This window comes from Protopterus annectens, chromosome 4.part0 (assembly GCF_019279795.1).
Source record: "Protopterus annectens isolate FY-2018-M chromosome 4.part0, PAN1.0, whole genome shotgun sequence".
NCBI classification, from domain to species: domain Eukaryota; kingdom Metazoa; phylum Chordata; order Ceratodontiformes; family Protopteridae; genus Protopterus; species Protopterus annectens.
In genome coordinates, this window is record NC_056733.1 from 1,400,244,575 (window position 1) to 1,400,258,816 (window position 14,242).

Consider the following 14,242-nt stretch of genomic DNA (forward strand, 5'->3'; position numbering starts at 1 on the left):
ATGGCCAGTCCTGAGTGTCCTGGGAATAGTTCTGAGATTTCTGGAACCACCTCTTCTTGGCCCCTCGCTGATTTCTAGAGAAGGTTCATTGAGGGGCCGAAAAGTGGAGCCTGATGGCAGACAGAGTTTTCCCATCTTTCCTACTCTGAACTAAGGTGTCACATACCGACTTCCCAAAGCGGGTGGAACCATCGTATGGGGCATTCATAAAAGACACCTTAAAGGCCTCTGAAAAGGCCAGAGCTGGAGCCAGGCATGACGCCTTAAGGCAACATCTGTATTGGCAGTTCTAGCGGTGCCCTCAGTTGCATGGGAGGGGAGATGCATAGAGGTGTTAGCAATAGATGTCAGGTTGGCCATTTGAGAGAACACTTTCTTGTCCTCCACTGACATGGACCCAGGGGTAGACTCAGCGATCTCCTTGACCAGATCTCACTGCAGGCTAATCAGGTGCACCAAGTAATTCAGCGCACACACAGAAAATGTAGCTGAAGAGTACACTTGCTTCCCAAAACGGTCCATCGTCCTGGACTCTCAGTCAGGTAGATGAACTATAGAGCTCTCCTCCTTAGTGGCAGCTGACACCACCATGGCATCAACTGGGGATCCCTTGGTCCAACAGGTCCTGTCCATAAGGGCACTCAAAATTTTGTCCGGGGATTTTGGGGATGGGCTCCACCATGTCCAGCTTCTTCCACGCCCAAGATGTAATAAGATCCACTAGTGGATCCGCAGGAGGGTCCTGCCCCAAATGCCTCCAAGAACACCAATTTGTCCGGGTTAGTTTTTTGGGCAGACCCCCCCCCCCATGCTGGCAGAGGATTTTCATGATGTCTCCAAGTGCTTCCTTTTGCATGTATGTTTGTGAAGTTCCTCCTCAGTGGAGGTCTCTGGGCAGGACTCTTCAATGTCTCACTGTTCTCAAGTGGGAGCTCCCTGGAGCAAAGAGGTGGCAGGCTGTCCCTGAGGTAGCAGGATGGCCGGATCCATGCCAGAAACTGAGAGAGCCGGGGTGGACTCCAAAGATGAGAGCATCAAGTGTCTCGATGGGATCAAGAGGACCCTTTCCACCACGTTGAAAGATGAAGGGGGACAGACCTCCTGAAAAGGGACTACCAAAGAAGCCGTAACCCTCTGACCCAATGGGGGAGCCAGAGCTGAAACTCCAGGTGCTAAGATTCCAAGAGGAAGGCTCTGCTCCAAAAAACTCGGAGCCGACACCATGCCCTCGGATCTGGCGCTGAGGCTACAGCTCAGAATCAGATGGATATAAGCTGGTTGGATCTAACCTACTCAAGGCCATGGACAGCGCTGAGGTACAAGGTACCATTGGAGCCAACCCCTTGATGCCAGTCCGAGGACTCCGAAACCAAGGGTTGGATCAGAGAAGGAGTAATAGGAATGAACATGGACTGCTTTTCCCCCGCTCCAGAGGGAGAGGGGGCAGGCAAGACTCCCATCTGTATCTGTGCACAAATAAACCTCTTCATTATCCTGTATACCTCCGCTTCAGAGAGACTGCGGGTGGATCGGGAAGAGGAGGCCACCGACACAGGCCTAGAGAGGCGGTGAGGGGAAGCCTGTGCCAGCTACCATGTCCAAAGCTCCTCCAGCTCTGAGGAGAACCAAGAGGAATGGAGGCAGGGGGGACTGCGTCCTCGGAGCTGACCCTATTTTTACTGGAGGACCCGCTGAGGACAAGTGATCCGGAGTTCACTTCCACACCCTGTCCTTAGACTACAAGACTTGTCTCTGCTACCGGACCACTTGGTGGGAGGTTGAGTCCCAGAGGATGGGGCAGAGATGGAAGCAGATGCCGGGGCAGAAGAGACCTGGGCCCCCAGTGGCAAGAGGGGGGAGAAGGCCCTTCAAAATTAACTTATTCCTCCGGTCATCAGTGCCCGGGGATTAAACCCAGCTCAGATGAAGCAAGAGGTCTTCAGGTGGGCAGCCCCAAGGCATTCAAGCTGGAGACAGCCTGTGGCCAACACTCTGCAGGTTTGGGGGTCTCAGACATACTCAAAACTGACAGGCCCAAACACATACATATACACATGCTCTCTCTCTCACACACACACACACACACACACACACACACACACACACACACACACACACACACACACACACATGTGAATAGACAAGGAAAGAGGGTTTTTTTTTGGAGAAGAACCAACACAAAGTGCAGGAGGGGAGGTAGAAGAATAGAAAGGGGAAAATTTAAGAGAAAAGTGTCATGTACCCTACACTGTAGCTCAGAACATGGATCTCAATGCAGACATGAAGAGCAGCAAATGAGATCTGAAGGGAGGAAGGAGACATGGGCATTATGGGTAGGGGAGAAGCTTGGAGCTCAGATCAGATGCTGGATATGCAGCCGAGTCAGATCCATGCCGGATCCGGTAACCCATTGGTTGAAGACCAAATGAAGAAAACAACTTCAGATCCTGAGATTTTCTGCTGTACCAAAGAAGCTGGAAGGAACAGACTGTATTAGTTTTATGAAAGCACAGATAAGCAACTGGACTGGTATTCCACAGCAGGAGTTGTTAATTGATAGGGCACATTGTGTGTATGCTCCAAACCTGGCCATGAGAAAGCAACCTAGACTTTTAATAGTAAAGATGCAATCCTACCAGCAGAAAGAGTTGATTTTGGCAAAACTATGGCAGAAGGACAAAGTACTAAAAGTGGGAGACAGTGGAGTGTTTGTCGAAAATGATTACTCACTGTTCACCAGGCGGATTTGGAGTAAATTTATTCCAGTAATCAGGGAATGTCGAGAAGCAGGCATGAGATTCAAACTGCTCTACCCAGCTACCTTCAGAATATTCCTTCATGGAGGAACAAAGTAATTTCAGATGCAAAACATGCTAAGGAGAAGATACAAAAAATTGTCAAACAAAAAGCAAGCTGTGAAAACAGAAAGAGATTCTACTTCTTTATCTTCTGCTAATAAAGATCATAGAGAGACTGTGCCAGTGAAACCTTTTCCAATGTTTCAATGGAAAATGCTTGCTGGACAGAAAAAAATCACAAGAGTTGACAAGAAGAACTGAGAGTATGTTGGCAATGAAGCAGAGACTGGATTTGGGAGATGTACACAGGAATAAAACCAACAACTTGGAAATTGACAAATAAATGTGGGATTACAAAGCATTAACTATATCTGTGAATCATGACAGAACAAGAAAACCTGAAAATATTGGACTTTTTTGACTTTATTAAACTTGTAGGGGACTCTAAAGCATATGCCCTACTTCTGTTTGGAAGAAGACTTAGGAGAGTTGAAGAGGAGGGACAGAATAAACTGTAAATAAAACAAAATGTTTTAACAGTAGTATTTTTATAATGCATGATATCTGCATGCTATAAAGTAAAGTTTTCTCAGTTATTTTCAAGTATAATGGGGATACTAAAGTAAACAGGTGCACCTGTTTTTTTTTGTCTTTTCTCTTTCTCCTTGTTCAGTTTTAAGAAATGTAGGCACTGTAACATTAAAAAAGAAGAAACATCTGGCCAAAAGAGCATGACACAAGAAAAATTTATGTGCTTTTTCTCATTCTTGCATAAGGGAATGACTGAATTGATGCCCTTGGCTTGATCTAGTAACAAGTTTTAAGAGTAAAGTAAATAAATAAAAAGAACACTGAATATAATAAAATGTTCCTCTAGCAAATAAATAAATGCTTACAGAAGCAACTCTGTATCTGGTTTTCATGTCTCAGTGGAGAAAATCTGATTAAGAGAAATAAAAGCAGAATACGTTTTTTTCTTTCAATGGCTAGGAGATAATGTTTTCTGAAAGCATTCAAGTGATTTCTCAATCTGGGAAATCAATGAAGACAAAACCAAACAGCATTTGGTACCTGTAGAAGTACAAGCTGTACAATGTGTCTGTGTTTGTGAGTGTGGCTGTCAGTTTGGGACAATTGTTCCTATTATGAGAGCAAAACTTCAATATTTGAAGATGTACATAGTTTTGTGTGTTGGTATTAAGTTAATACGTCTTAGGGGTGTATTTGTTCTTTTGTTTGAAGACTTTTAATAAAAAAAAAACATTTTGTAGAATGTGACATCGGCTCAAATGGATATGACAAGAAACAACTGTATAAAAGATCAACATACCAAACATCACTGTATGCATGTAACACAAAAGCTGGAACTAGACACTTAAAAAGTGGTTACACATAAAAGGTGGGCATAATACCTTTTAAACAATGATGACTTTGGTATTATCTTTAAATATTAATGGTTTCTCAGACAGGTACAAAAAAGAAACAGTAGTGAACTGTATTAAGAAATGTCAAGTGCAAACAGCTGTGCTACAAGAAACACATTTGGAAAAAAGTGAACATGTGAATTTGATAAAGAAAGGATAGAAATTTCTTCTGAAAATATAGACAGAGTGGGATAAAACTAAAGTGGAGTTTAAAAATAGGGTGGAAATAAAATAGAGAGATACGGTTAAGAAGTAACAAGAATTATTTAGAGGGACTGACAAATGTTAAATTACTGCAGAATGGGGAAACTCACAGAACAAGAGGAGGAGCAATTGCAGAATGCTAAATAGAAAAGTGACTACCTTGATAATATGTACGAGTTTAGAAAGATTACTGTTAAGAAACTGTTTTTTATTTAACTCCAGAGCACAAAAATTTTTAGCGCAATGACTCTGGCAACAGAAAACAAAGTGTTATTGCCAAGCTTAGGGAGCTTATAACAAGGAAGATACGAGATCCTGTAGTGGTACTAGAAATATTTTGGAAATTTTATGAATGTCTGTATAAAACAGAGAAATATGGAAATCAAGAAAAGGTACAAATGGAAATATTTATGGAAGAATTAAATATGCCAAGGTTAGAGGTAGATGAGGCTCTATTGATAACATTTAGGATAGAGGGAGTGAGATAAAAATGGTGATGTATAACCAATCCACAGGAAAGTCTTCATGAATAAATGGTATTCCTGTAGAAGTTTGAAACCTAGGAGGGAAACAAACTGATAAAGATCTGGATGGTTTTGTTTAGCAGTATTTTAAGAGGAAGAGAAATACCAACATCCTGGAAGAAAGCTGTGATGGCTGTAACACCTAATTATGGTAAAGGCCCATCAGATCCAGCTTTATAAAGGCCCATTTTGATTCTAAACTATGACTATGAAGCGTTTATAGCTATAATGGCTAAAAGAATGGCGAAGGTGATGAGATAATTAACAGATATGGATCAATGTGGTTTTGTGGAGGGGAGGCAACCATTTGACAACATTAATAGAACAATGATAATATAGAGGAAAGCAGAATGTAAGAAAATACCACTGTTTTTAGAGGGTCCTGACGCAGTGAAAATGTTCAACAGAGTAAGTTGGGATTTTATGAGTCGGGCAATGGAGAATTTGCATTCCCTGCACAATAATAAGGTTAATTAGGAAGATATACGAGGGATTGGAGGCAAAAATTAAATTTCTGTTTGAGCAGAGAAGCCATACAAGGTGTCTTCTTTCCCCTTTATTTGTATTACACTTAGAACCACTGGCAAAGAAAATAAGGGATTCAGAAATTCAGGGATATAATCAAAGAAAGATGGCTTTATCTGCAGATGATGATATTTCGTAAATTATATGAGAGAGTTTCAAGTCTTTTTGGGATACAAAAATTAATGAAGACAAACCAAGGGCAACAGCAAGAAACTGTATACCCACACAAATATTGGTACAGCAATATCCATATTTATCGGAACATGATAAAATGAAGTAGTTAGGCTATGGATTAAAAAGTGTTCTGTTATGACAGCTAATGATATGTGGAAAGAGACTAAACATAAGATAATACAAAAACTGAGAAAATGGAAGCTCCTGTCTATGGATAATAATAATAAGATACAATCAGTAACAATGATTTATTTCCTTTAGTTTTATACACAGGTCAGGCATATTTTTAGCAACCGGAGGAGAAGTTGTGAATAGCAAGTAATAAGCAGTTAAAGGATTTTATCTAGGAAGGGAAGAGGGCAATGGTCAAGTGGGATAAGCTGCTCCTTCCAATAGAACAAGATGGTTTGGGATTACCTTCCCTGAAAATTTATTTTACAGCTACACAATTAAGGCTCTTATACATAACACAAGCAGAAAGCTAAAATTCAAAGTGGAAAAGGATGATGACAACCTGGGGGGTAAATTCAAGAAATAAGGAAAGACTGGGATTTTGGATGCAGATCCTTAAGAACAACAGTCATATAGAATATTATATTCATAAAGTAACAAAGTATGCTGAAAACTAAGCCAACACAAGAATGAAGAAAGGAGATTCTGCCTATAGGGATGACTACAATTGGGATACAGAGAAGAGGCAACAGGGGGGATGGAATTTCCTGGAAAAAACAGCATAGGAACCAAGGTACTGGAAGTAAATAATCAGATAGGGAAATGTAATATAAGGGGTATAGGCCAAGGATACATTTGGATTGCAGGCTGGAGATTGCCTTCCCTATCAAAGATTGATATTAGAGTATAGGCAAACAGAAAGAAATAAGGAAATCTTAAATGAATGACTTGCATTGATTGAGTTCAATCTAGAACAGAAGCTGTTGTAATAAAAGGTATAATTAGTAGGCCATACAAAATATTGCATGATAACTACAAGAATCAATCAGAGGAGATAAGAAAAGATTTGGAAGAGAGACTGCATAAGCAGTTCACAAAGAAACAGTGGGAGGATATATGCACGGCTCCCAAATATGCAATACAGAAGATTTAGGATATTTGCTTGGAAGTGTCTGCATAGGTATTTTTATGCTCAAGTAGACTCCAAAGAATTTTTCCTCAGGTAGACTGCAAATGTTGGAGCTGTGATGGGGAAGAAAGAGGTAATTATGAACATATTTTTTTGAGAGTGTAATGAGTTAGCAGAGTTTAAAAATTCCCTATAGAGTACTCTGTTAGGAATACTGGACGAGGAAATGACTGCAGCTAAGGAACTTATTTATTTTTTGAGCTGGGATGTGGGATCTGAATTGACTACACATAAGTAACACCTTGTTAAGATTAATTCTGCTGGCTGCCAAAAAAGCAATTACTAGAAAATAGAAATTAAAGCCTAAACCAAATATACTTGAAATAGTGAATATTGTAACAGAGACAAAATAATAGGAAGTGGGATCTCTGGAAAAGGGTAGGAATAATTTACATAGAAAAAACATTGAAACTGTGAGAAAAATACATGCATAAAATGTTTTGGAGGAGGAATACAGTTTAAAAGAAGAAAGGAATTAAGCAATTTATGTAATGTTGGTTTGAATTTACTGTGTACGATATATATGATGTATAATGCTGTATAAATGTGAACTTGCTAATATGGCTTGATCACGTTTATATAAATGCAAGTTTATGTACATAAGTGATAATTCAATAAAGGTATTTACAAATGTTAAAGCAAAAACTATGGAAGTACTATACAAAATGCTTAGATAACAGCATAACACGCTTAATACAAAATGGGAATCTGCTGTCCCACTGATGCAGTGGCAGAAGAGCCTAAGACCTAGTACAAACAACAAGCTTTCACCAACCACTGAGCAACAGCTAAAAAAACTCAGGCTATATTGCATGTAACTTAGTTTAAATTCTTGTTTTATTTATTTTAAGGGAAGTTTATTGCTGTTGTTGGTCCAAAACATTCTTATCCTAGCACTATTCTGGTATTCTTGGGTTGACAATCTCATTGAAAACAATGATGAGAGCAAAATATCCTGTGAAACATTCTCACTCTTTCATTCAATGAGGAGCAACCTTTCTTTTTCCTTTTTTTTTTGAAAAGACTAATAAAGAATCACAACCTCTACTTCTATGAAACCTTCAAGTGGCAAGCAGACAAATGGGGAAGGAGGGTTAGGGGAATGATAATATATGTGTATATGTGTATATCAAAGTAAGTACAACAGCTTCTTTTGCCATTAATGACAACCCCAAAAGGGATGGATTTACTGCACATCAGCAAGTCAAACTGCTTCAGAAATACTTTAGGGACCTAAACCTCTTCTGCAACATTAACAGAATGGTTTGAAGGGACAGGTATATCTGGTAGAGGATACCACTGCTTTGAAACAGACTTACCATTCACATAAAACCAAGTTATCCCAGTCCATATTCAACGGCAACTTGGATATATGGATGGGAAACTGAAAATCTACCCCAGGGATGCCACCTCTACTACTAATGGACAGAGGCAGCTCCTAAATGCTTTATTCATTGCATATGTCCCCTCAAATTATCTATGGTACACACAATGTTATTCCCATTAGGGGTAAATAAATAATTATTACCCATGGGATGGTTAAGACCAATCTCTAACCTAATGGAATACATTAATTTGAGCATAAAAAGGGAAACTGGCAGGCTTAAAATGGCCTGCAAGGGCAACTAGCCTAGTAGTTACCTATGAACTTGTGACTGCCAAGCATAATGTGCCTGAGTGCTGCTTTGCACTGTACACTTGTGTTAGGAGTTGCGTACCCTGTGTTTTAGTTACACTGGTTTGCCTACGCTGAAGAGACCACAGCTACAACAACAAGTGAAGGGAACTGTAAATTATTTGCTTTTCTGCTGTGTTGACATTGGTAGTCCAATGCCAATAACTCTGAAGCACTTAAATAAGAAACCTAAAGATCCTAGCACAGAAGAAACAGCACTACTGTGTCAAATAATTTCTTACCACTGTACAGCTGAGGTAGCACAGAAAGAAAATAGCCTGTCCTCCAGCAGCAAGCCACACTACACTACTTTCATAAGATGATTACATTCAATCCATTTCTTTATCTGAAGACTGCATCACATTGTACAATATTCTAAACTGCATCAACAAATGTAATAATAAAATTGAAAAATTTAATCATATTTAAAAAATGATAAAACATTTTACCATGCAGCTAAACTACAAAGCCAGAATTTTTCATAATTTATATCTTGTTCTGCAATATTACTGTCCAAAACTTCTATTCTTGAATCTCACACATTTAACAGACACATTATAAAGCCAGTTTTTCCATCTGACAAAGAAGTTCCAGTCTACCATTCTACAGTAGCATTACATATTACCACTTCTTACATTCCATGCACTTTCTTTTTTTTTTTGTGCATCATTTCTCTTTATAAATCTTGCATAAGACTTCTGATTAAGTCTTTCCCAGTAAATCTATCATTTGTATTCAGCATAATTTCACATAACTCACTTTGTTGGCATTTACATATGGTGACCATTGAGGTCTGATAATTTATTTAAAATGTGTAAATTGGAATTTGTTTTCTTGACGTTTCCAAGGGGGGCAATAATAGTTTTTTTTCCTCATATATTACTTCTGTAAACTTCAGTTTTAATTGCATATGCATAGAGATGCACACAGTGAAATATTTTTACACATTTACATACCCACACAAGTATGTTTTCCTGTTTTTTAACAATATGAAAATAATTTCTATACATATACTAGACATTCAAAATTAAATAGTAATTATAATTTTCTGATAAAAGTCACTCATTGTTATTGATTTATTTTTTGACCACAGTAAATACGTTACCACTAACTGTGACATTTTTGCTAAATAAAGATGTATTCCTAAATGTTATAGTTTCATCCAGCCATCTAATGCTGTCAAGTTACATCCATACCCTACAGTGACCAAATAAATAGCCAATGCTGTCCAGAGTCTTCCTGGCAACCAAGGAACAGTAGCAGATTGCCAGCCCTTTCTTCCATAACACACACACACACACACACACACACACACAAACACGTAATTCAGAATAAGTTTCTGCTATCCTATTTTTGGTTCTTGCACCTAACAGCTGCCTCAGTTCCTCTCTTCTACCAGGCCTACTTGACCCAAATTAGCCACCACTGGGCTATACATTACGCATGCCCAGGGCCAGTGAGGAGATCAAAGACCATGGGGTAGCATCATACAGCTGCCAAGGTGTGTTTTCTTTCTGTTATCTCCACCCCTACATGTTCCCAGTACCATTCCATGGCGGGTTTTGAGATGGATGTCAGTATCAGCCCTCACATCTGCAACAAGGAGCTGACAGTGGCTGGATGCTCCACCCATCTCTGGGAAGCACCTTGCAGTTGTTTCCCTGGTCTCCACCAAGGACATCAAATAACTCCAGTGTGTCCTGAGTGTACCCAGCCCCAAAATTGGCCCATTCTCTTCTGCCAGACCGTAAGAGACCACAATCAGGACTTTATACCTCTGCAACATGCTGCTGGCTATTTCAGAGTAAGTTAATCCTGCAAAAGGTTACTGTGGTGTCACACCATAATGACTCCTACATTACATAGTTCCAACTCATATTTTATATGTAACAAACTGAAGAACTAAGGTTTTAAATATTATCTGACACAAAGTGCCTTCAAATTTAAATTTTAATAAATTACGTTGTCTTATTTTGCTATGGTCGGGACTACAGCACTTCTAGCACACATATACAAGAAAACAAAATGAAACTGTAGGTTGTAATGATACTTTGGGAATGTTAAAAACAAACTGCATAAATGTTTTCACATACCTCCTCTGTGAGATTGTCAATCCTATACAAATTTGGATGGATCATAGGCATAAGGTATGCAAGAGGCTGGCTCTTCATCTGACACATGGCAAACACTCTGTCATCTAAACGTGTGCTTGTTCCAGTCCGGAAAGCCTTCTGTAACAAATACATTCATATTTAACATTTAAACAAAATAAAAATAATGTTTAACTTACGTTTCTGTGAGGAGTACTGTACACATAAAGGCTAAAAATAAATATTCACACAACATAAATGCAATATAAAATAGTGAAATAAATTAACTGAAATGAAAATGAAAAATGGTGAAATTGGATAAGCTGTCAAGCAGTACTGGGAAACTCTTAATTGTATGGAATTTTTCTGCTACGTGTTCAAATCCTCTTACCACTAAAGCACTATAGCACACTGCCTAAGTAATAAGAAAGTGCTGCTTTAAATTTAGAATTTTTACTTGCCTTGGTGCCTCAGAAATTGTCATCCCACATCTTCTGTAAAAATCAAAAGAAAGGCCTAGCATAAATTCGGCAACTCTGGTGTTGTCACTTCCAAACACCTCCCCACTCTTATATTGACTTTAAAGTTATTTTAATGTATAATTTTTAATCTCCATCATTAAAATGCTATCCCAGATCTATGAAAAAAAAGTCCTTGTCATAAAACTACCATTTTGATGCTGCTACTTTCAAGAACCACCACACCTGTATGGTGTTTCTACTACTTATCAATGGAAGAAGCCTGCTAGGTAGTATGCAGAATCAGAAATTCATGCTGCCTCAAATGTGGGGAGTTGTGCAACAGTTTCTGTTGCTAACACCCTTTAATGTTCCTGGTTTAGGAGGATAATTTACAATGCCAGTTGGGGGTACAGCCTGGAGTTTTGGAATTGAAACATCAACTTACAGACTACTCCATCCCCAGAGGAATAGCTAACTAGCTGTCACATGCACGGCAAATTCTTGTATTCCTACCTGAAAATATTTGTTTTTCTATGTTACATATGCTAACTACAGAATTAAGAAAGCAGCACACATGGTAAAACGTGTACATCAAAAAGCTGTTATGTATTCTAACCACATATTTCAGAATGCAGCAAACATGCTACAACTAATGTATATAAAGGCTATAACTGGAGAGCTAGTAGTACATGCATGTGCCACTCCGGATACAGTTACCTTTATTAACCGGCTCACTTGTTTCAATCGTGTTCATAGGAGAGACATCTGGCAAACTTGTGGTGCATAAAATGTCCCATCAAAATTAATCTATGTACCACTGCAGCATAAAGTACAGAGCTGGTTATAACCATGAGAAAAGTTTAAGGATAATGTGCATTTCCAACTGTACTACATGGCCGTCCAACAAAATGGAACCCTCCTCTTTCTTCATTAACTTAATTTTGTTAGCACCAACAAGATTTTCCACTGTCACCTTGTTTCACAAATGGCTAAATAGTGAGCTAGGCGTTATAACACACCACTGAAGCATGAAGTCACACAAGTTCAGTAAAGGTATCAAGTGCTTGTTTCCAGAAATATTGTAGTAATTGTCCAAAATGCCTAGATATCACCAATAAGTGACAAGAATACTCCGTTAACCGAGAAGACTTTATTACCTTAAAAACACAAAACGTTAAGCGTTTTCACCCAGCAAGAAGTGGGCTTCATCAGAACGTAATGATTACTAAATGCTGGTGCTTAAATTCAAAACTTGGCGCCAAACATTATTTCATTAAAGAAACATACAAGATTTTTTAGAACCTTTAGTAATTGATTTATTTATATATATGTATTAGTTATACATTGGATATTATATGTTATTTTATTAACACTCATACATTTCATACTGAATGTTATGATGAATTTATGTATAAGGAATTATAAGATGAATTAAGTGCATATTTTCAAGTAACGCACATAAGAGTTAAATTATTATTTTTTTTTTTTTTATGGTTGACAAATATATGGGAACAATGTTTTGTATCGGTTGAACATTTTTATTAAGTGTATATTTCTTTAATGAAATAATGTTTGGCGCCAAGTTTTGAATTTAAGCACCATCATTAAGTAATCATTACGTTCTGATGAAGCCCACTTCTTGCTAGGTGAAAGCGCTTAACGTTTTGTGTTTTTAATGTAATAAAGTCTTCTCGGTTAACGGAGTATTCTTATAACTTATTGGTGATATCTAGGCATTTTGGACAATTACTACAGTGGTTTATTAGTTTGTGGTTTATTCTTGTTTCCAGAAATCAAATAAAAAAATGTTAGAGATGCAAATAATGCTGAAAAAGGGGAATCCCTACTACATTCTCTCAAATCTAGCATGCTGAGTCAACTAAAATCACTATATTTTCAGAAATACTCTGACTATATTCTAAGTATGACTGAAGATGCAAGAAGAAATATGCATACCTGACTATACTGTCATTATAGTTTTGCCTAGGAATGCAAACCAGATTTGCCTATCAATCTCTACTACTTGTAAAGCGATAGATGGTGAAGTTCTGTGTCTGTACTAAAGATATTCAATATTTTATGCCACTTTTGTTTAACTTCTGCCTGTCCCTTCTCAACCCTATTATTTTGTTTTTAAACATTTTTTTTGGAAACATCACACTGTAAAATATGACAAGCACTAATAGTTTAATAGAAAATAAAATGTAGCAAAATTTCCCATTACTTTCAAACTATGTACATATTTTCTTTTTAACAAATTTCATTCATTCTAATATAACAAACTGCTTGCTCCTCCTCCAAAATATTATTCAGCATTTATTGTTTCAACAAATTCCATTTATTTATATCCAATTTGCTCCTTCTAGTTTCTAAAGATCCTACCTCTAGTTCTTTTATCTTCTGTACAAAACATTAAATACTATACTTAATGTTGGGTTGGATTCATATTTCCATTTTCTAGCAATTGCTTTTTTGGCAGCCAATAGTATTAAACTTGTAGGCAATTTAGATTCTATATCCCAGCTCAAAAGAATTATTTCCTCAAAAAACAACTATTTGTTTCTAACAAAATACTTTGCAGTGAATTTCAAAAATCTGCCATGTCACTGCATTCACGAAAACACAGTGGCTCTGTGGCACAAAGGATAGCCCATTGGACTTCTAATTACCTCCCTCTTTCTCATCACAATTCCAACATTTGCCAACTACCCAAGGAAAAAGTATGCCTGGGGAATAAAAATACCTATGAAACTACTTCATGGAAACATTCTACACTTTCAAGACTTTGTAGAATATTTGTGAGCCAGATAAATGCCCTCCCATTCATCAACCACCCCTTTTTCTCATGTTCTACATGGGGTCAAGGTACTGTGTCAACTGTCACCATCTCTCTCCATTTAATATCACTTTACCTTCTTCAACAGTCATGCCTGACTGTTAGATGTATGCCCTCATACAATCCAGCCATTTCTTTGTAAGACACTCTTGTTTCCTCTTGTCTTCTTCATACCTCTCTCCAATCTTCTTCATATTCTGTTTTCCTGTACATGTGACCAAACCACTTTAATGCATCTTTTTTGCAATTGCAGCAACTTTGGCTTCTGCTCTGATGTCCTCATTTTTTGTCTGTCCCACAGTGTGCAAACTACCACCCATATCTGGGACATCATCTCCATCATCTCTAGCTTCCTGAACTTATCTGCCTTCTTTGTCTACGTTTCTATAC

At 38.0% G+C, this 14,242-nt stretch overlaps 1 protein-coding gene across 1 annotated transcript in view; it reads right to left on the reverse strand.

Moving 5' to 3' along the window:
- Positions 1-14,242, reverse strand: part of SEC24A (SEC24 homolog A, COPII coat complex component) — a 2,581,543-nt gene that overhangs the window by 398,575 nt on the left and 2,168,726 nt on the right. The window contains exon 19 of the mRNA XM_044069234.1: positions 10,559-10,696. Coding sequence (XP_043925169.1) covers positions 10,559-10,696 — 138 coding nt within the window. The remainder of the gene's footprint in view (positions 1-10,558; positions 10,697-14,242) is intronic.